General features: G+C 47.4%; 1 protein-coding gene across 2 annotated transcripts in view; it reads right to left on the reverse strand.

Moving 5' to 3' along the window:
- Positions 1-23,484, reverse strand: part of CHTF18 (chromosome transmission fidelity factor 18) — a 1,093,968-nt gene that overhangs the window by 54,121 nt on the left and 1,016,363 nt on the right. For both annotated transcript variants that reach the window (XM_069647269.1, XM_069647267.1), the window contains exon 21: positions 6,109-6,166. In XM_069647269.1, coding sequence (XP_069503370.1) covers positions 6,109-6,166 — 58 coding nt within the window. The remainder of the gene's footprint in view (positions 1-6,108; positions 6,167-23,484) is intronic.

Consider the following 23,484-nt stretch of genomic DNA (forward strand, 5'->3'; position numbering starts at 1 on the left):
TTAAAGACAAATATGGGTTATCCTGGTACAAAATAAAAAGAACAGATATTCTTATAAAAAATAGACAACCTATGGTACCGGTTTTGTATGACTAGATGTTGGGAGTGTCACATAATAGCCTTGACGGCTGTTGCTTTTGTGTTGCACCACCAGTGTAATGCAGCTTGCTCTGTCCCCTAGTGGGTTTACAGCTGAGTGGGCTCACATCCCTAGTCCCAAAGGGTGTGGCTTACCCTTAGGGAGAGGGGACAAATTCCTCGGATTCGTCACAGAATCTTAACAAGCCGGCATATTTCTTTCCATATTTCTCATCCCTCAATGTCTGGAATAGCTCCTCTTATTACACATTTAACCTTCAGGTGTTCTGGAAATCAAGATTACCTTGGAGGAATTACGACATGCCAACATGATCCTCAAGCCACACCTGCACTATTCCTTTAGATACTGCCTCCATTCTCCCCACAGCTCTGCTGAGATGCAAAGGCGATGTAGTTAGAATCAGAAATGCAGCTATTGCAGCGCATTCCACCTCAGAGTAAACAATCCAACCCTACACCACGAGTGTTGGTTTCGACTTCCAACACCACCTGCTCACTGTCTACTAACCTTTGGCGACGTAACTGAGATTGGGGGAGAGAATGTTGTGGCCTTAAAGGACGACAGGATGCTGTAAGGGGTCCCAACTGTCTTTATTGTAAGACAAACGGGTGGACCTTAAACTGCCTTAACTCGAGACAAACATTTACTCACAGTTCGGTTCAGTTCAGCTTCATGGCTTCCCAGTTAACTCACTGTGGGAAGGGTGTGCACAATGATGGCACACTGCAAGCTTCTAGGGCCCCCATGTAGCCTCCTGTGGCTGTGGACTTATGCCCTAGAAGCTGTGACTGGAGGCTGCTCAAAACCTCCTGTTATTGCCTCCTTATCAGGAGCAGCGCTGTGGCATGTCCTGCTTGGTCTGCCGCTGCATCAACACTGGCGGGAATGTTTTCCCGCGGAGCGTGGGCTCGCAAGATCACGTTATGCCGAGATCTCGCGAGAACACGCTCCCACGATCACGTGATGTCCCCACACACCTCCTTTGCTGGGAAAAGGATGGATGGTCATTCCATGACAAAGTCCGCAAACTTGCTGGGCTTCCTTCTCTCTCTCTGAGGTCTGCTTAGATCTGTATCTGGGGCAGGATTGCTGGAGTACTCTTGAGGAGGTGCGGGTGATTCGAGTTCTCCTTGTCTTGTTCTTCGCTGTGCCTCCCTGGGTGTAGTTGGAGAGTTGGGGCTTGAGAACTCGTTGCCATGGTGTGGCTCCAAGGCATCTCTTTCTGAGAGGCGAGGGTTTTCGAATGTCCCCTGGCGGTCTTGATCTTCTCCGGTATCCCAGTGTGGTTGTTCCCTGTCTTCCTTCCTGCGGTACATGGCCACTCTCTCTAGATTCCATTTCCTTCCGTCGCTGGTGCAAATGTGGTTTGACCCTCTCTCCATGACTTCTATGGGACTGCTGTATTTGGAGCCAGTCGAAATATCTTTGTGGGGAAGGCGTATTTTCATCAGGTCACCTCTGTTAACTGCTGTGTGTAGAGCGGCTCGACGCAAGTCCCCTTGGGTATTCATGGCTTCTTTGTTGCGCTGCATGCGAAACGCTACGTCATCCATGTCCACGTCTTCGTCAGCCCTCACTTGATGGAGCCCGGGTGGTACCAGTGAGGATGCTGCCCTTCTCCCCCTCAGCAGATGAAATGGCGAAACACCTGTGACGGCGTTGGGGGTGAGGCGGTGGGCTGCTACAGCTTCCTTGACTGTCTTGTACGGGTCTAGGCCAGAGGCATGAGCCAGTTGTAGCGCCCCTTTGATAAAGCGGTTTGCCCGCTCAACCAGGCCATTGGCCTGTGGGTGGTATAGGCTTGCTCTCCGCTGTCGAATGTTGTTGAGCTTGAGAAATTTCTCCATTTCTCGGGAGACTAGCTGGACTCCGTTGTCTGTGACGAGTTCTTCTGGTAGACCTTCCCGCTGGAATACGGCAGTGAGTGCTTCAATGACTGTGCTTGTGGTGATGTCTGAGGTGAAGTCGGCTTCCACCCATTTGGAGAAGTAGTCGACCATGACTATCCCGTATTTGTGTTCTGGGGGCATGTTGTCCAGGGGCCCAATGAAATCCAAACCTAGTTTTCACCACACCCCTTTGGGGACTTCGATGGGCAGCATGGGGGCTTGCCTCACAGCTAGGCGCTTGTCACTGTTGGTGCACTCATGGCACCTTTCGACCATTTGTCTCATGTCCTGGGTCCATGCCTGGCCACCAGTAGGTGTCGCGTATCCTGCGTCTGGTCATGTTGCATCCCAGGTGGCCTGAGTGTGCTCTGCACAGTATCACCTTGCGGATTCCGCTGGGCGGGATGATTTGATCGCCTCTGAGGATGAGACCGTTCATGGTGGTGATTTCCTCGTTCACTTTCCAGTAGGGACGAAGGCCTTCGGGGATCGCTCTCTCGTTGGGCCATCCTTCGCGAACCCAGGTACTAACGTGCTGTAGGGCATCGTCCTGTTCGAACTCCTCCTGCCAGTGGCGCTCACTCAGGTCCATGTATTCGCCGTTCCTTAAGTCACTGATGGAGGCTACGACACACTCATCTTCCAAGAATGTGGTACTGGGGGCGCTTTGGTTCAGGAGTCTGGTCATGCAGTCCGCTTGTGCGTTTTTCCAACCCGCAATGTGGGCTATCTCGTATGTATATTCTTGAAGCTTTGCTGCGATCCTGGCCAGCCTCGGGGTGGCAGTCTTGGTGCTGCACGGGCTCAACATGAGCATGAGGGGTTTGTGGTCGGTGGTCAGCTTGAATCTCGTCCCCCATACGTACGATCCGAAGTAGTTGACGGCCCATGCGCATGCCAACATTTCTTTCTCAACCGTGGAGTAATTAATCTCCGATGATGACAGCGCTTTGGATGCAAACGCCACAATATTCTCAGTGTCTCCCTTCTTCAGGGTCAAGGTGGCCCCCAGGCCATACGCGCTGGCGTCTGTGGTAATGCAGGTGTCCCATTCAGGGTTGTATGGTTTCAGGCACGGCACGTGTAGAATTCTCTTTTTGATTTCACAGAAAGCTTTGTTCTGTTCCGGGCCCCAAGAGTAGGCTGCCCCCTTCTTCAGAAGCTCCCTCATGGGAGACGTGGTCTCGGAGAATATAGGGACGAATTTGGCATAGTACTCCGCTAGGCCCAGGAATGAGCGCAACTCCTCTTTGGACATCGGAGCCGGGGCTTCTGTTATGGCCTGCATGAGGTTCTTCTTGGGACTGACGCCGTCACTTGAGATGCAGTACCCAAGGTATTCTACCTTGTTCACATCCGAAGACGCATTTTTCATGGCGTAGGTGAATGCCCTCCTCTTGAAGCCTGCTCAAGACTGTCCTGAGGGCCTTGTCATGGGTCTCGTTGTCTTTGGCATACACGAGGATATCATCTTGAAAGAAGGAAACATTCGTGAGTCCTTTAAGTAAGGAGTTGATCATCCTCTGAAATGCGGATGCTGCCGACAACCCAAATGGCATGCGGGTATATTGGAAGGTGCCGAAAGGAGTGATGAACGCTGTAAGGGGGCGAGAGGATTTGTGCGGGGGGATCTGGTGATAGGCATCACGCATGTCCAGCTTAGAGAAGATTGCCGCCTCTTTCATCATGAGGACGATTTCGTTGATGCTGGGGAGTGGAAAGCTATCCGTGATTACCTCTAGATTGAGGCTTCTTAGGTCGATGCAGATCCTGAGGTCGTTGCTGAATTTCTTTTTGACCAAAACTACCGGACTCAGCCACTCTGAGGATTCCACGGTCTCGATGGTTCCTTCTTCGACCATCTTCCGAAGGTGGGCATCCAATGCGGGTCTCGCTGTGGCAGGTACTGCCCTGACTTTGTATTTCACCGGGATCGCGTTGGGTTTCAGGCGAATCTTGTGGACAAAGTTTCTCACCTTCCCTGGGTTCTCGGAAAACAGGTTCGGGAACATCTCCTTGAAATTTTGCGCTGCTCCTGAGGAGACCATGAGTACCTGTTCCGGAGTGCTGGGATCTAGTTTCATGCTGAGTTGGTGTTGATCTTCCCATCCCAGCACGGCTGGGCCTTTGGGTGAGAAATACACTTTGGTGGTGGTAGACCTCCCTTTGAAATCGATCCGGGCTTTGATGTAGCCTAAAAGGTCGACAGTTGCACCACCGAACACCGTCAGTTTTTGCCTGGTCGTTCTGATCTCTACTTTTGCTTGTCCCATCATCTCCTTGTATGTGTTGATGGGGAGGATAGTGAGGTCAGATCCCGAGTCTGCCATGACGCGCGTTTCCATTCCGTCAACCTTAATGGTGCAGTGGGGCTTTTCCCTCCATGCATGGGGGGCGTTGACCATGACGACCATGGGTCTGTCCTGTAGATCGTCATCGCTTGAAGCGCAGTCACCATCGACACGGGAAACAGTTTTCTCCCGCCACGTGCATGCCGGACCCACGTGACCTGTGCGTCCGCACTTAGAGCACTCCTTATTCCTGGCGGGGCAGTCGCGATCATTCGCCATGTGCTTGGTGCTGGCGCATCTATAGCATTTGGGTGCCTCCTTTTGCCTGGGACCTTTGTCTCTGGGGCCGTCGCGGGACTGCTTGTCTCTGCGCCCTCTCCATTGTAGTGCCGCAAGTTCGGGCACGGGCAGGTGACATCCCGCCTCTTTGCGTCTGCTGGAGGTTTCTTCCTCCGCCCTGGCAATTAGGATGGCCTTGTCAAGGGTGACCTCCTTTTCTTGTATGAACTTGTCCTGCACTTTCCTAGAGTTAGTGTGAACGACGAGCATGTCGCAGATGACCTGTTCTGCGTTTTCGCCAAAGGCGCAAAGAGAAGCCAGCTCCCTCATCCTGGTGATGTAGTCGTCCACGGGTTTGCTCCCTTCTTGTTTGCAGGTGTAGAACCTCAGCCTGTGCAGTACAACGTTCTCCTTATTGGTGAACCTCTTCCCAATGCGACGAGTCGCTTCCTTGTAGACGTCGTCGTCATCATCGGCCGCAGGTATTGCCTTCAAACTGCAAAAATGCGCTGACCTTCAACCCCCAATGCATTTAACAGCATCGCCCTCTTCCTGAGGGGGGCCATACTGCGTGCCGCCCACTGCTTCCAGATAGGAGAAAAGGGGCTCCCACTGCATCCATGGAATTGCTGGTGTCCCTGGTGAAGGGAGAAAGGCAGGGGGCGGTGTGGCGCCTTGCATGGTGGGCCCGTGGGTATTTTGATATCCTCGTCGCCAATTATGTTGTGGCCTTAAAGGACGACAGGATGCTGTAAGGGGTTCCAACTGTCTTTATTGTAAGACAAACGGGTGGACCTTAAACTGCCTTAACTCAGGACAAACATTTACTCACAGTTCGGTTCAGTTCAGCTTCATGGCTTCCCAGTTAACTCGCTGTGGGAAGGGTGTGCACAATGATGGCACGCTGCAAGCTTCTAGGGCCCCCATGTAGCCTCCAGTGGCTGTGGACTTATGCCTTAGAAGCTGTGACTGGAGGCTGCTCAAAACCTCCTGTTATTGCCTCCTTATCAAGAGCAGCGCTGTGGCATGACCTGCTTGGTCTGCCGCTGCATCAACACTGGCGGGTAAGTTTTCCCGCGGAGCGTGGGCTCGCGAGATCACGTTATGCCGAGATCTCGCGAGAACATGCTCCCGTGATCACGTGATGTCCCCACAAGAAGCAACCCGGAAAACTCAAACCATAGCGAGAGAGCATTTTGGGATAATGTGCCAGCACTGAGACATCCCCCTCAAAGCCTGGTTCTGCAGCCAGGCATATCTAAGCAGCTTGCTACAGTTTCATGGCAACAGGGCGTGTTAAACTGAGACCATCAACCAATCTGGCCCCGTTGCAAGTAAAGTGTGTGGGGAAAACAGAATAAAAGTACATCACCTTGGGCAGCCTAAATTGTGTCACGGTTGAGAAAGTCATTCACAGTGCACCATCCGAGAGATCACAGATCCCCTTGGATTAACTGCCAAAAGGACATCAAAAACACACATTGTATGTGAAAAAAAGCACATTGTTCCGCATACAATCCCATTTAGTGCACAAATATCCTCACACATACCTGAAACAGGCTCTTCTACTTTCTTGACAATCACACGTCCGAAAAAGTCCGTCTCTGGCTGCAAAACAAAAAAATGCTTATGGTTACTTTTAAGAATTACCGAGTACAATCACGTGGCCAAAAGGTCGGTCAGGGAGAATTCAAGGTGCTACCAGGGCCCAGGTCAGGGACTCACGGACATGGAGAAAAAAAAAAGCATAATTTGACCTTCGGACGCTCCAATCAACATCCTTAGCCCTCACTAGTAGTCTATGCACCGAGGAGCCAACCTTTTTTCCACTCAAAGAAACGGTGCCTGCAGGCAACAATCACCACGGACGTCATTTCATCAAAATGCCAAGGGTAGCGAAAGTGACATCACACGACCCTTGACCTCTGATGACATCCCAGGAAATTGTGCCACGTGGTCCCACCCTGAAGTGACATCACGGGAAGCGATGAAACATGACCTTTCACCCCTTGAGAAAACAGGAAGTGGCATCACATAGCATTGTTTACAAGTACACTATGAAAAATATGGTTACGATGTCAATATAAGGTGATCTACATTTCATACAAGACATACATATGGTGATCCAGTCATACAAGACTGGATCACCATATGTCTGTATATGTGCCTATACACCATAGTGTGTATAGGCACATATTACCAAATCACTGTGAATGCAAGCACACGTCCAAAGGCAAATGATGATGTGTTATTATATAGCACTTACGCTTAAGCGCTATACAGAACAAATATACATACAATATCACTCAACCTGTGTTGGTACTCATTTAGCGACCTCAGAAGAATTAAAGGCTGAGTTGAGGTGGTCAAGAACAGACTAAATCAGTGACTCACGCCCTGAAGTGTGCCTGAAACAAACCTTTGTTTGTTTGTTTTAATATTTATAGTGCGCACCAGACCCGAGGGTATCAGGGCGCAAAAGGCATAAAGAGGGTTGTTCAGGTTTGGTTACATTGCTGTGGAATATCATACATTTTATACACATTATGGTAGGAGACATCACGAAACAATTATATACAGTATGTGCAGACAGGGCAGGTAATGTAATCTGATTGTAGTAGTGTGTCAGATGTCATACATTTTATACAGAATATGGCAGGAAACATCACAAGGCCATTATATACACTACATACAGACAGGGCAGAAAATATATCAAGGTGTAGTAGAGTGTCAGATGTCATTTTCCTTGGATCTAAAATGAAGATAAGGTAGGTCTTCCCTTAAGAAAGGAGGGAGCGAGTTCCAGTATTGGGCAGCTTTGACCGGGAAACTGTTTCCACCAGTCTTCATGCGTTTGAATCTGGGCACTAGTAGGAGGTTGGCGTTGGCTGTTCTCGAAGGACGGATGGAGGATTGTCACGAGAATCTGGCAATGAGGTATTGTGGGGCGGCATGGTGTAAGCATTTATTTGTCAGGGAGACTGTTTTGAGGAGAATTTTGTCTTTTGTGGATAGCCAGTTAGTTGTTGGATCTTCGGAGGTCAGATATGTGGGCTTTCTTGGGAATACTTGGCAGCTCCAAGGGCATTATTTTGTAGAATTTGGATCTTATTGCTGATGTATTTGTTGCTCCCTAGATACAAGGCATTGCAGTAATCCAGTTTGGATAACACAAGGGCTCTTGCTAGGGTAATGCAGTTATTGGATGAAAGGAAGGGCTTGGCTACTCCGATTAGTTTGCAGGTATAAGCAGTAGCCGAAGCCATGGCGTTGACTTGTTTTTTGAAGTTCAGAGTAGAGTCTAGATAGAATCAAAGAGTTCTGACTTCCTTGGCTACTGTGATGTTATTATCTATTTTGAAATACAAGAAGAGATGGCCTACTTTATTGAGGTTAGCAGAAGTGCCGAGAATGAGGAGTTCCGTTTTGTCATCATTCAGGCATAGACCATGAGATGCCATCCATGCCTGGATGATGAGGTACACTCTGTTCACAAAGGCCAAATCCTTGTTGTAATCTCCCGTCAGCGGGTTGAGGATCTGTGTATCATCTGCATAGTTAGTGTAGGTGATACCCAGGCCATCTTGATCATCAAAAAGGGGCTTTGTAAAGATGTTGTACAGAGTAGGCGAAACACAGGAGCCCTGGGGCACAGCGCAGGTGATGGGTTTGGGATCAGCAGCTGCTAAAGGTGAGAAAACCCATATTGTTCTATTGTCAAGGAAGGATTGAATCCATCCAATAGCTTCTTGTGAGAAGTGAGCGGCAGAGTCCAAGTGGTTGCTGAGAATCTTATGGTCGACCAGGTCGAACGCAGCTGAGTGACCAAGGAGTAGTAGTAGTTCTGTCTTGCCATTGTCCCTCAAGGCGTCTATTTGTGCTTTAAGGTCGATAAGTGCAGTTTCCGTTCCGTGTTGGGGTCTTTAATGAGTTTAGCAATTATTGCATAGAATTCCGCAAAGACACATTTGTTATTTCTATTTTTGGAACTATTTTTGAACCCTATGTTTTTTTAAGTGACATGAGCAAGAAAGCCAACCACTCCAAAAACAAAGAGCCACATGAGTATTGACCTTACATAAGAAAGAACAGGAATAACAAATGTGTCTTTGCAGAATTCTCTGCAATATTTGCTAGACTCATTAAAGGTTTGTTTCAGGCACACTTCAGGGCGTGAGTCACTGATTTAATCTGTTCTTGAACACCTCAACTCAGCCTTTCATCCTTTTGAGGTCGCTAAATGAGTATGAGTACATGGGCGATATAGGAACTCAAGAGCTCATTTCTAACACAAAGACATTCCATGTACACGGGTACCTCAACACGACTCCTACAGTAGCAGAGATCGCTCAACTGGTCAAAAGGTAAGACAGCTTTCACCAGGTGGTCTCACATTAAGCTCTTTTTGAAAGAGAAACATGTTTGGAATGGGCACTGCACCAGTGCTCGACTTCCTGAGACTCAAAGTCTGAAAAAGGACTGCAAAATGTGAGACCCGTTAATTGTTTTTGGTTTTACTGACCTGCTCTTTTTTTTTTAAGAGATCATTACACCAAGTGCATTCCTTTACCCTGCAATGCCAGTGGGAAAGAAATCTACAGAATAAAAATGATGGACTAGAAAAACTAGAGATTGAAATTACAGCGGGTAACCAGAATCTGCTGCGAAACCTACCAAGTCTTACAGAGGTTGAAAGATTTTACAATATTTTGAAATGTTTGTATCTTTATTAGATTCTGCGCATCTTGCTTTTAAAACAATGTGTAGCACAATTCTAGGGATGTTCTGTCTGTAGACTCATGTCACTAGATTTTTAAATAAGTTACTCTTTTGGATGGAAACGTACAACGGCCTAGAAGACAGAAAGACAAACCGCACACTTTGGAAAGTATGTGTTAGGAATAAAGGGAACGGACCAAGGGCAAGGGCTGTGGGGTGAATGCAAATCTCTTGCAAGCTCTCCTAAGAGGTATCCTATGATTATAGGTTATAGAAATCAGATGACAGACGCAGAACTCTTCAGTGAAGTGTACATGAGAGAGAAATGTACAGTAAGCTGGGAATCATCTATTGAACTTCCCATTTCTACACGATTGACAGGCCCTACTCTGTGCACAGGAACAGTTTGTTCTGTGCAGCTCTGTTTATTTTGGGCTAGTAGGTGGTGCTTTCGTATCATCTGTAAGCCAAAACTATTGCATTAGAGTGCAGATATGGAGAAATGGCATACGAGGAGGGACACAAAGCTTGTAGGTGTTTGGTTATTTGCCCACCCATTGACTGCCCATGGCCACGAAAAATGCCCATGGCCATCCGCACCCAGTTCCTGCCCCTGTCCGCCCAAAATACCTCCTCATGGGAACTCTTTGAGCATGCTTTAAGCAAGCCTTACCAACAAAACTTGCACTTGAAGTGCCTGCAAGTGTTTTTTCAATGGTGTCTAAGAATGAATGACTTAATTGGGGTTGTTAACATGCTACTGGTGTAATAAAAATGTCTTAACCAGGTCTGCAGGGGACAATTCCATAATCGCATTTTGGCATATTGGACAAGCTCACTGCGTAACAGCCTTGGATGCGCTACACAAAGTGGAGCAGTCTCTGCGGGGCGACCGTTCTTTTGGAGTTTGTTTGCATCCTTGTGAATCCCACTGTAATAGATGGCGTGCTGGCTATCTTGTCAAGAGCAGTACATAACAGCCTCGGAAGCGCTCAGCTCTACCGGAAGTAGAGTAGTCTCTGCAGACTTTTGCAGGTCTGCACTTTTGTTACTGGTTTGGGCTATTAGGTGTTGCTTGCAACACCTATAAGCCAAAACTATTTCATTGGAGTACAGGTAGGGAGAAAAGGGAAATGAGGGACATACAGCTTGTAGGTGTTTTTTGGTTATTTGCCCACCCATTCACTGCCCATGGCCATGGTAATCCATATGGCCATTCCCAGCCAGTTGCTGCCCAAACTACCCCCTCATGGGACCTCTTTGAGCTTGCTTGAATCAAGCTGTACCGTCAAACTTTATACTTGAAGTGCCTGCCAGTATTTTTTCAAAGCAGCCTTCTGAGAGTTAATGACTTAATTGGGGCAGTAAGCCCGCTACTAGTGTAATAAAAATGGTTTAACCAGGTCTGCATTCAGACGCTCGATTTATAAGCACTGTGCATGTCCTTCACTGAAGTCCTATTAAAAAACGGAATTGGCTAAACCAACAGTTTTAGCTCAATGTGACAACCTGACAGAAGCGCCAGACACGGAAAACCCAAAGGAGGATTGGTGGGGACAAGAGACAGAAAATAAAACAGTGCTGGGTCCGGAAAATGAAACACACACAGGCCCTGATATTCACGGCTGCGGCCGTACAAGTACAGACTTCATATAAACGCCGGCTCAGGCAGCCGAGGGAAAAACTTGTTTCCAGTTTAAGGTTGGCAAGTTCCTTTCGAAGTCAAACCGCAGTTATAATGACCGGAACAGAAAACCATACGAGCGTGTGAATAAACAAAAGAGCGCGCCACAGAAAACTGTAGAAAACAGCATTACTGTATCACAGAACTTACCGTGTACTTTTACAATGAAAACCAGCGTTCTCCACGAGGCACCAGTGCGGGCTCCATTATGACGACCAGGATCCCCCAGGGAAGGGGGCGGGGCTTGGAGGGGCTTTTCAAACTTTCGGGCGGGGAAGCATCCCGATTGGGTGGAATTGTCCAAGCCCCTATATAAGGGAGGAGAAAAGAAAAAAACTGACAGATTCGTTTCCTTTCTGTTGCAGAGGCCAGCAGAGTGAGGAAGCAGCCGAGAGGTTCCAGTGGGCATATGAAGACTGAACTAAGGTTTTTCCCTTATGCTCTTACCAAGCCTGCTGATAACAAACTTTGAACTCTAAACAGGGGTTCTTACCCAACTTAATTTCTTTTGTTACAATTTTGAAGTCAATAAAGACAAATTTTCGTTAACTTAACTCCTGCTCGTAGTGATCCATTACACTCAAGTATAAGTATTCAGCATTTACCAGGCACTGCTATTAGATGCCTAGGTGCTTGCACCATTTTGAACCTACTACAATCAATGTGCAGTTAATAGTACGAAGGCAGTGTCTGGCAAGTGCTTTTCCCATGCCTACATAAATGCCCAAACTGTTGGCATCGCCAAAGCTTGTTTTTACGAGGTATGTACACTTGTATAACTTTATTTACTGCATGTTATCTGCCCGGGAGTGTGGCGTTAAGCAATGATCCACTGGAAGATAATTAAAATGAAGGAGCTTGTGAGACCAAAAAATTATAAGTTACTCACCGTAGTGACTAATGTACTCCTAGACCATAGTCCCCTTTCCTCCATACTGCATGGCCGTCCCTCGCTAGGGACAGGAGACAGAAGCTTTTTCACAAGAAAAAAAATCTTCTTCCCCCTTAAATTTAGGAGCGGCCCTGGGAGCATGGCTCCCTTGACTCTGCTCACCGGCATCACTCCTCAATCCTCATTGACCCGTCGACAATGTTACCATTGCCTAATTACACCAGTTTTATTAGGTGGGAGGATGGTGGGACGTGTGTAGGGAAGGAGATTAGGAGTACGTTAGTCACTACGGTGAGTAGAAGCCTAATATCCTGGCTTTGACCAGCCGAAGGTGACGAAGTGAACATCCGATTTGCAGAAGCTCTTGGTTCTATCAATTTAGAATTTTAGAGCGCGCATAACATCCACACAGTGCAGGTCCCTGCGGGTAATACTATCTCTTCATTTAGGTGGAACGAAGAGACTAACTTAGGCAAGAATGGGGGATGCGTTCTAAGGACCAATTTGTCCCTATGAAAGGTAGTGTAGGGCTTGGAAGCAGCAAGAACTTGTATCTTGCTGACACAGCGTGCAGATGTAAGGCCCACCTATAGGGCTGTCTTAATGGGGACCAGTCTGATGTTTGCGGACGCCATTGGCTCAAAAGGTTTATGCGCCAAGGTGCCCAACACTATGTTGAGGTCCCACAAGGGGTGTGGCTTCTTGATAGGCGGGTAGAGCCTGGTGAGGCTCGGCAAATGTCTCTTAACCACCGTGTTGGAGGAAGAGAAAACGTCCTCCTCCAAGTTCAAGTAAGCTCCGAGTGGGCGAGGTGTGCAGAGAAGGATAGCATGTCGTCCAGCGAGTACTAGCTACCAGAATTATGCTGACGTGTCGGGACTCACTTATCTTGCAGATCACCCTGTGGACCAGGGGAGTGGGTGGAAATGCATATGCGTTCATGCTGTTCCACTGAAACTGTAAACCGTTGCCCAGGGAGCCTAGGCCTTGTCCCTGCCAGGATGCAAACTGGGGGCACTTCCTGTTGTACCAGGTGGTAAACAGATCCACCTTGGGCTACCCCCATCTGCTGTAGATCCCCTGAAGGACATGATCATTCAGCTGCCATTCTTAATTATCCGCCTCCAGGTTGGACTCCCCAGGGAGGTGGATTGCCCTCAAGTGAACATTGCTCTCAAGAGCTCACTCCCAAATGCTGACAGTCAGGCTGCATAGTGGAGGAGATCTGGTGCCACCCTGCTCGTTGATGTAATAGTTGCTGGTGGAATTGTCAGTTTAAATGAGGATCGTCTTACCACTGATATTCAGTAGGGAGGCCTTGAGAGCGGGCCAGATCGCCTTGAGCTCTAGCCCACTGATTTGGGCCTCATGTTCCTGAAGGGACCAGACTCCATGGATGCTGTGGTTGTCCAGGGTAGCCCTCCAAGGAGGAATCCATGGTGATGGCAAGCTGTGGTGCCGATTGCCGGAAGGGTCTACCTATCTGCAAGTTGCGGTCCGTGCTCCACCAGACAAGGTCCTGGGGGAGAAAGGGAGGAATGCTGACAAGTTCCGCCTGGGAAACCCGCTCCTGACTCCATCAGGCTGCGAAGTGCAGCTGCAATCTTCTCATTTTGAGCCTTGAATAAGGCACTGCCGGTAGACATGCCGCCATGATACCCAAGAGGTGTTAGTACGACCATACTGAGGTCACCACTCTGTTGAGAAAATGACCCATCGCCCTCTTGATGGCTGTGATCTCTTACGGGGAAAAACTCTCTCGGGGCTTGTGTCCCAGATGAGGCTCAGGAAAGCCAGACTCTGCGTCGGCTGCAGCTGTGACTTCTTGAGATTGATGGAAAATCCCAATTCATGTAGCGTTTTCACAAGGGCGGAGGAGGTGTGGTGGAACACCTCTGAGGATCTGGTCCTGACGAGCCAGTCGTCTAGGAACGGGTAGACATGGTGACCCTGGGCTCTGAGAAGGGATGCCACTGCATTCATAAGCTTGGTGAAGACCATGGGGGCAGAATTGAGGCCAAAGGGTAGAACCTTGTATTGGAAATGGAATCTCATGATCCTGAACCTCAGGAAGGACCGATGAGGCTGCCAAATCGGGACGTGTAGGTACGCGTCCTTCAGATCAGGGAGCACATCCAGTCTTCCTTGCACAGTGTCACCGCAATAAGCGCTGTGGTAACCATCTTGAACTTTTGAAGAGGGAGGGAAAGGTTCAGGGTGGAAAAGTCCAACAACTCTCAGGCCCGCCTGGTGGTTCTTGTGTATGGTGAAAATCCTGGAGTAGAAGCCCGAGCCCCACTGGGAGGTCGGAAATTCTTCCACTGCTCGTCTCTCTACGAGCGGTCAAATTTTTCGCCAAAAGAGTTGTTGTCCCAACCTGTGGGAGTGGAGGAGAGGGAGGAAACAGAAGGCGGTAGCCCGTGGACACTACGGATCGAATCCAGGGTTGCGCCAATGGGGTGCATGAAGGTCAAGTCCCTCTCTCTCTCTCTCCCTCCCTCCCTCTTTCTCTCCCTCTCTCTCTCTCCCTCTGTCTCTCTCCCTCTCTGTCTCTCTCCCTCTCTGTCTCTCTCCCTCTCTCTCTGTCTCTCTCCCTCTCTCTCTCTCTCCCCCTCTCTCTCTCTTCCTCCCTCCCTCTCCTCTTCCTCTCCTCCTCTCCCTCCCGAGGGGAATGTCATGCCTTCTTTCCCGCTGAGGAGGGGGAATGAAAGAATTAATTATTCCCCAACTTGTGTTTGCAGGGGTGCTGACTTTTAGACCGGTCTGGCTGACCGGACCTTCGTTCCTGGAAGCTGCCGAAGACCCGCCCCTTCTCGGAATGCTGGTGTGTCTGGATGTATTTCCAAGCTGTGAAATGTTCATTAACTATGAGCGATTGGCACGTATAGATCCTCTATTCATGATTCCATAGCCAAGTTAATCTGGCTTTTTCTGTTCCTTTGTTTGTTTCCAGCCTAGGAACGTTTACGGGAGGACGCCCAACTATACAGTTGCCCTGGACCACTGAATTTGGCTACATGGACGTTTGATCCACATGACAGTCAACAGAGGCATACCCGTTGAGGGCACACCCAGTCCCCTCATCTAGGTGTGCATGGGTGGGGTTCCTTGCAGGGCTCAGGGTTAGATTTGTAGTCCATTTTGGGTCAAAATCTCCCCCTTTGACTAGGGCGTCATTGTTCTATGCTTTTCTTGTCCCTATGTCTGCAGACCAGGAGGTTCTTTTGCCTTTACGCCGCCTCGGTGGCAGCAACTTCACTTCTGGAGGACCGTTTCTTTTCTCTAAGTAAGTTGAGGGCCCATTCAGCCCCTTCCTCCTCTCTTTTTCTACATATACACTGCTTTGGGGCGCTACCAGGCTTTTAGCCTTGGGTTCGGTCTTTTGGGGCACTCGACACACCGGTCTTTGGGCACAGGATCACCACACACAACCTTGTTGGGGATCTTATTTCATTGGTTGTTTTCATTTTCTCTTGCCCTTCACCGTTTTCAGGTGAGGGTGCTCTCAATGGAGATATCACCACACTGGGTAGGTGTTGTGTTTTTTTCTCTGTACACAGTAGTTTGGTGTTGCGTTGGTGGAGGTTTTTTTCTTTTAGCCTCACGTTTCGATAATTTAATTTCTTCAGCAGCCGTTTTTATAGGCACTGATTTTACAACATGTTTTTTATTCATTTGATAGTAAAGCTAAATCTTTATCACATCTACAGAGCTCCATCTCCTTTGGGGTCCTGACGAAGGCAGTATAACTGATGTCCTGCCGAAACGTCCTTTGCATCACTCTGTACCAACGAGTTATGCTATGTGGTTCAACATCGCCACTATGGACGTCGACCTGGGATGTGTATTTTTAGTCAAGTACAATTCTTGTCATGCATAATCAATTTTAGAATATGTATTAGGTGACACTATGTTTTGGAGGACTTCTGTGACTTATTAGCCAGATAGGGCCAGGAAGACAGTGGTTTGTGCCCTCTTTCCTCCATACTATGGAATTGTCTTTGTGTCACCTTTTGTTTCATGATTAAATCATTAAAATGCCATCAGATGTATATATATACATCTCCCATATTGATATATGTATTCATGTGGCTTTTTTTATATTTTTGTGTAAACGTAGGACCAATGGCCTATGTAATAAATTATTACTTTTTTGTACAAAATGACAAACACTATTATATTTTACATTCTGTGTGGTGATTAAAACAGCATATGGAATGGGGCCTAGTATGAGCTAAAACTGGGCTATCAAATTAGTTGCTGAATGGTTCTTTCGGGGGACTCCCCTACGTGTGTTCATCTGGATGTATGTCTTGGGCATGGACTACGTGAAGATAGATAAGGATTCTGCAATCTGGGAAATGTTTTTCTTCTCAAGTTCCTCATCGGTGGTGGAATGGAAGAGGTTGCTACCCTTGAATGGGAGGTCCAATATGTGCTCCTGGACATCTGGGTTAAACTTGGTAGCCTGCAGCCAGACAGTCCTCCTCATGTCCGTGGTGATGCAGATGGCACAGCGTGAGGTGTCTATATACGTCATTGTGGACTCCATGATGTCTTGGGCCACCAACTTTGCTTCTGCCAGCCCTGCCCTGAAGTGTGCCCGACTGTGTACCGGACGTTCCAGCAGGAAGTCGGCTATTTCCTGCCAAAGCCTCTGGTTAAGGGCTGTGAGCATGGCCTCCGCATTCGCCTGCCGAAGGCGCAGAGAGGCCTTGGAGTAGACCTTCTTTGCATACGCCTCCAAGATCTTCTCCTCCTTGCCTAGAAGGGCCGAAGACGAGGTGCCCGATTAAGACTGGGGCTTAGAGTGGATGGAGGCCGCAGCAATCACCGAAGAGTGCATTTGAGGGTGTGCCGACAGCAAGAGTGTATCCCCCTCCAATTTCCTGTACTTGGCATCGACGCGCCGATTGGCGGGCTGCGCCGAAGGGGGTTTCAGCCATTCTTTCTTGGCCAAGGTGACCACGTCCATTTGCATCAGAATCCCTGTTCTAGCCGCGGGGCGCGGAGTGCGTACTTCGGCCAGGACCCCCGCCTTGGTTTTTCAACTTTGGGTTGCGGAAGTCCCAAGTATTCGGCCAGACCCGCAAGCCGTTAATGGAAAACCTTGGCTGAAGACGGCGTGTCGGGGTCTTCCTCTTTGTCGGTGTCCACCAGGGTGTCCGACTGGTCAGGGACCAGAGGAGGAGTACTGGGTGCCGCAGGTTGCGGTGTGGCGACCAGTGCCACAGGCCGTTATGGAACCGCCTGTGGTGCAGGTGGCAGAGGAGTCGGAAGCACGAGTGCCGGCGTGGGTAGCAGAGGCTGCGCAGGGGCCTGAGGTGCTGGAACCATAGGAGGAATGACTATGGGTGCCGGGGACAGGACAGGAGGTAGCATGTCCCTGATCACATCCGGAAGGATGGTGCCCATCTGAGGGGATCTCATAAGTGTGAGAAATTTCTCGAAGAATCTGTCCTCACAGGCCGGTGGGGCGCTAGGTGGCGTAGGAGTAGGGCCCTGAGGTTGCTGAGGTCTGGGCGCACTCTGCCTTGTTGTCTGCGGGGTGTATCTGCCCTGCGACGCTGAAGGATATGCAGTAGGCCACGTACCTGGTGAAGACCTGTTCCACCTTGAAACTCGTTCTCCCACCTGCTCCACACCAGGGTGCCGTATCAGATGAGCAGCCATTTTGTCTGGTGCAGCAACCATCTTGTTGGGCTGCAAGCCACATGCCTGCATCATGGTGCTTGCCATGCTGGGCCCAGCCTCCTCCAAGACTCTTGGCAGTGGAGCTTGAGGCCTACCCTGCACCTCAGGACGAGGCCTGGTAGGCATTGTATCCTCAGCTGTGCTGCCGGTAGTGCTGCGTACAGGCGTCCCTCAGGCGTCCTCATGGTTGAAGACTAGCTCACCAGCACCTGGAAGCCCAGTCTGCATGCTGCTAGACGTAGGTGGAAAAGTACTGATGGAGGTTAGAGGCCCAACTAAAGATAGGGGACGGCATGATTAAGGGTCCTATGGTTTGTGTAGCTAATGGGACGTTGTGTATTTAGTGACGTTCCTAGTGACCTGTTTTAGGGGAGGGCTTAGTTGCCCCACCTGATGTTAAGAAACCTATCATATTTCTTCACCCTTTTAGAAGAGTATGGATCGTATACTTATATGTTCCCTTAGAAACTATCACACTTGCCACTAGGCTTTTGTAGTTTACCATGTAAGATGTAGTTAGTAATACGTAGGCTGACATCACCTATGATGATTTTTTGCTATAAAAGAATGCTTATTTTTTAAAGATGCATTGAGAAATCTTACGCTGAGATGTCCGTTGATGTCTGTTGTACTCCCCGTTTTAGATAATTGATATTAAAACAGTTATCCTTTTGCCAACAAGTTGAGTCGTTTTGATTATTGATGTTTGAGTAACTTCTGCATCCCCATCCATCTCAAGGGTACTGCTACCTCATCCTAAAGGGCTGGAAGACCCCAGTTCAATACGACCATAGTGGAACCAATGATGAATCTAGTTATGGGGGAAAGTAAGGAGGTAAGGCACCACCCTTGGAGACATTTGCACGTATACAATGAAATGCTCACCATTAGGAAATCAGGTATGAGGCGCAAAATGAAAGCACTTAGGGGTGGGGGAAGGCTAAGCAAATCACAAGTCGAAAATATTACATTAATAAAACAAAGATTTAAGAGTTTCTGTGAGCATAGGAAAGCTGAACTCATGAAAAGAGATGCAGAAAACATGCTTCAGGTTCTTATTAGCAAGGACGCAGGTACATTTTGGTCACTGATTAATGGTCTCAACGTTCCACTACTACTGTCCCAATCCAATAGTCTTGGAGGAAGACTGGGTTCATTACTTCTCTGAACTCTATTCTCTGGGGAAAGTGAGACAGGAATCTCTGGTTTTAAGATCATTTACCGAAGTTCCGGTAGGATTTGTGCTGAGGGCTGACATTGAAAGGATAGGCGATCTGATTAGGTCCTGTAAGCCCTCTAGGGCTGATGGCCCGAATGGATTAACTAATAGCACTTTAGGGCTGACCCCTTTAATTGGACAAATGCTCTGGCCATTCTTTTTAACTGCATAAATGAACTAAACGCACTTCCCCCCTGGCTTGGCATATAGCCATAGTGGTGCCTATATTCAAGAGGGGTGCAAGATCGGATCCAGGGAATTCCAGACCAATATTCCTTTTGGATTCGGATAGCAAGATCTATGCATTCCTCTTGGTGGCCCATCTAGAGGCTAGGGCAAATGATGGTAATAGGTTTACACATTTCCAAACAGGCTTCCGTGGAGGTCACTCTGCCAATCTTAATGGTTTGGTGGTAAGTGCCATTCAGGAAAGTTAATTGTCAGATAAAATATCCACTTCCTATGTCACCTCGATAGACCTCTCATGAGCATTAGATCGAGTAGATCGTAGACGCCTGTGGTGGAAATTGGACTCCTGGGGAATGCCTAGAGGCATGTTAAAGCTTATTATGGCCCTGCATGAGAACTCGGGAGCGAGGGTTTGGTTGAACAGAGATGGCCTTTTGTCAGACTTCATTCCTACTCCGTTCGGCTTAAGGCAGGGTTGTAAATTTGCTCCATTTCTATTTAATTTGTACGTATCAGATGTCCTGATGTAGTTAAGGATGGATTCTTTGGTTTCTCCCAAGTTGGGCGAGGAAACAATTTCCTGGTTAGCATATGCGGACGACTTCCTGTTGTTCGATCAGACATGGATGGGCATAAGGAGGCTACTTTCTGCTTTCTCTAAATTTGCAGCTGATAATGGTCTTTTAATTAATTCCACAAAGACCAAAATTCTCCGTTTTGATAGAGGTAAGAAAATGTCCCCGCTTGCGTGGCCTGAGTAATGGGCTTTATTCTCTCGCCCTCTCAAAGCATGATTTATTTAATTTTCGGCAGGCCCCTCTACACTTGATTTCCAACAAACCTTAACTCAAAAGGCTTCTCTCCTCTCTAAACAAATGGCGATCGTAAACCAAAAATGTGGCCGTTATTCGATCAAACCGGCACTAAAATTCTATGAAGGGAAATGTATCCCTAAAATCATATATGGCGTTGAATTGTATTTCAGGGTGGTTCCAAAATGGTTGGATCGGACTGAGGCTAGACTTTGGAGAATTCTGGGAGTCCCAAACTGCGTTCCTATCACAGCCATTAGATATGAGCTGGGGTAAATATCTTTAAGATAGAGTACAGTGGAACTGTCTGCAATTATATTTGAAGCTTCTTTCCCCTATAAATGCATCGCTATATGGGTCATTGAGTAAGGCCGTGATACTGATTCCGAGGGGAAAGAAAGTAAACATTTTGTCAAACTTGCGAATATACAGCAACTCATTTTCTAGAAGATCTGAGTGTCGATAAAGAGTATTTTATGGTCAATAAAATACTCTATATCTACACTCAGATCTTCTTAATCTAAAACCAGACTCAATTATCAAGATTGGGTGGAGACAGTGATACATTTCATAGTTACTCGTCTATGAGCCATCTGACAGATGAATATTAAAAAAAGATTAACAGTTCCTCCGTACCTTATTGTGTTTCCCTGTAATATCCGTAGAGCAGTGTTCCTACGATTTTGGTTGAACTTGCTTCCTACTAGTGAGATTCTACAAAGAAGGAGGCTGACTGAAACGAACAAACAAAATGTGTACATTCTGTAAAATACACAAGTGTATAGAAATGGTCAAACATTTAATTATAAACTGCCCAGCCTTGGTAAATCTGCGTATGAGCTATTTAGGAAATGTTTTCCTTTTAGTAAATCGGACTAATGACGAGTCAGTGCGACAAAGATGTTTAAATTCTCCAAATGTGTCTGATGTGCTAGCAGTAGCAGTTGCATGTTGTTTTAAATCGATTACTTATCTTTTACATAATTAATTGGACTGATTAATTTCGATTTAAAATTGTTTGCCTAACATTGCCTTTTTTGGTTCTTTTTACTTTTCTTGTTGTTTTAGAATTGTATGAATTTAAACTTTTAATATGTTGTAAAGGTTTATTTTTAAACCATAAACAATAATAAAAAAAATAATATCCTGACCCTGAACGCTGAGAAAGCGTTTGAGAGGGTTAATGGCAGTTTCTTTTCCACGCCAGGGAAAAAATGGGATTTAGGGTCAAATTCCTAGCAGTGATAAAAGTGAATCATCATTATCCCAGATTACGACTGGCAATTAATGGCCAGCTCTCCGAGAGCATCCCAGTCTCGAGAGGTACAAAGCAGGGGTGCCCCCTTTCCCTGCTATTTGATGCAATCCACCTGGAGCCTCTTCTGGCCACCATTCAGACCAATGAGGAAATAAAAGGTATTCCATTTGGCGGGAAAGACCACAGTGTCGCAGCATTCGCGGATGACTTGCAGCTAATGATTAAGGACCCAGACAAGACTTTCAGAGCAGTTGACCGGGTACTGCATCAGTTTGGAGAGGTAGCAGGATTAAAAATTAATGTTTAACAGTCAGAGGCGTTAAACCCGACGGTTCTGTCACACAAAGCCCAAGAAACCCTTCCATACAGGAGGGTGATAAAGGCATAAAATACTTAGGAATAGTTTGCTTGTTGATTTCTAATGCGCACCAAACCCAAAGGTAACAGGGCGCAGCAGTACGAAGGTGCAAAGCTTACAAGGTACAAAATATTTCACAGTACGACAAAATGTATTTACAGGTAAAATTACAGAGGCAATATAACAGTATCACACAGTATAGATACAGATGTACAGGTTTTAAACAGGTTAGGTTCCACATTTCACTAGGTTACGAAGATAGACTAAGGCAGCCCAGATGAGGCAAATTACGATAGTATAGCTAGTGGTCAGTAGAGTTGAGCCATGTTGATATAGTTCTTTCTAAGGAGTAGATATGGTTGGTCTACTCTAAACTCGTGAGGCAAGGAGTTCCAAAGTTTGGCAGCCTTCACGGGAAAACTGTTACCGCCAATCTTGGTGAGTCTAAATCTCGGTACCACATGGCAGTTGGCATTACCAGCTCTTGTCAGTCTAATGGACGTTCTTCTATTTAGTCTGTCTACTAGGTAGCTGGGGGAAGCATTGTTTAATGCTTTATGGGTCAATAATGTGCACAAACGATTTTGCAGTACACAAATGCTTGTAATGGCAAAAGTATTGGTTGCTATGAAATTACGGGGTAAAGTGCAAGTCGAACCTGGATATTTTTGGAAATTTACTTATCAGGCTAGTTGCATCGGAATAAAGCCCAGGGGCTTACCGTGGTGGTGGGGCCTATCTGGGAAGAGGGCGATGCTCCTGCAGTAGGGCTCCTGCTCCTTCCGATGCTGGTGACTGAAACAGGCTCAGGACAGGTAGTGAGCCTTCGAGGTTGAGCCTTAGAGGGCAGGCCGGCGAATGGAAACAAGATAAACAGGATGGCTCCAGCCAATCCTAGGCAGCCTTGTATAGGCTGTATAGCAACAACAATGCAAGGCAGCTTACTGATGCAGAGCAGCCATGTTGGAGAGCCAAGCCTCGTGGTTTAGCAAATGCGAGTGCCACTGAATAATGTGCAGAAACAATTTTGCAGTGCACAAATGCTCATAATGGCAAAAGTATTGGTTGCTGTGAAATTACGGGGTAAAGTGCCAGTCGTTTACAATAATGATTACTAAAACGATAAGCACTTCATTTAGCGCAAACTACCTGCCCCTGTTGGATAAAATCAGAAAGATGCTAGCTGACTGGGGACCCCTATCAATATCGTGTTTAGGGAGGATCAATGTGTTAAAAATGGTAATCCTACCGAAGCTGCTCTATCATTTTATGGCATTGCCAGTATGGGTATCCAACATTTACTTCCGGGCCCTACAAAACATACATACGGGTGCATTCATATGGAATCACAAAAAAAACAGGGTGTCGAGACAAGTCATGAGAACCTTGAAGAATAAAGGAGGGTTGGGAGAACCAGACTTCACAGCTTACTATTTTGCATCGCAGATCAAAGTGATTAGCGACTTGTTTAGGGACGACAGGAGGAAGGTGTGGAGACCCATGGAGCCCCACTGGAGGTGGTCCTACGGCGACAAAAGGAAGATAGACCAGCAAACAGTGTAGTGAAATAGAGGTGCTGGTGGGAGAGGCGTGGGATGAGTCGGTACGACGGGCAGGGCTGACCACCTCCCCTCTCCCCACTGACGCCTTTATTTAGAAATCCTCAACTTACATCCAGCATGGGAGCACATAACTTGTTAGGTGGCAAGAGGGGGGCTGTGAAAAACTGAGGGACATGTTTTTTTTTTTTGTTTGAAAACTTTTTATTGAATTTTACAGCAAAATACACCAACTCCAAAACAAAGAAACCCACCCTTCCCATCCCTCCTTCCCTCCCCCAAAGTGACGAGCATTCAAAATCCACATCATCGTTCTTCGAACAGTTTCTCCCCCCTATTATAGCTCCAATAGTCTCAAGCGCTGCAGACACCACATCACCCTATAATCTCCCTTAAGAAAAGTCATAATCTCCCCCCAGACCGCTGCGAATCCCTGCAATTTATTTTCCATGGCGTAAGTTGCCCACTCCAAGGCCACAATGTCCCACACCTTCCTCAATCAGTCCTGTTCCATTGGTACTTCAGGGCTCTTCCATCTCTGA

The sequence above is a fragment of the Ambystoma mexicanum genome, chromosome 2q (assembly GCF_040938575.1).
Source record: "Ambystoma mexicanum isolate Mex_15411 chromosome 2q, UKY_AmexF1_1, whole genome shotgun sequence".
Classification (NCBI taxonomy): Eukaryota; Metazoa; Chordata; class Amphibia; order Caudata; family Ambystomatidae; genus Ambystoma; species Ambystoma mexicanum.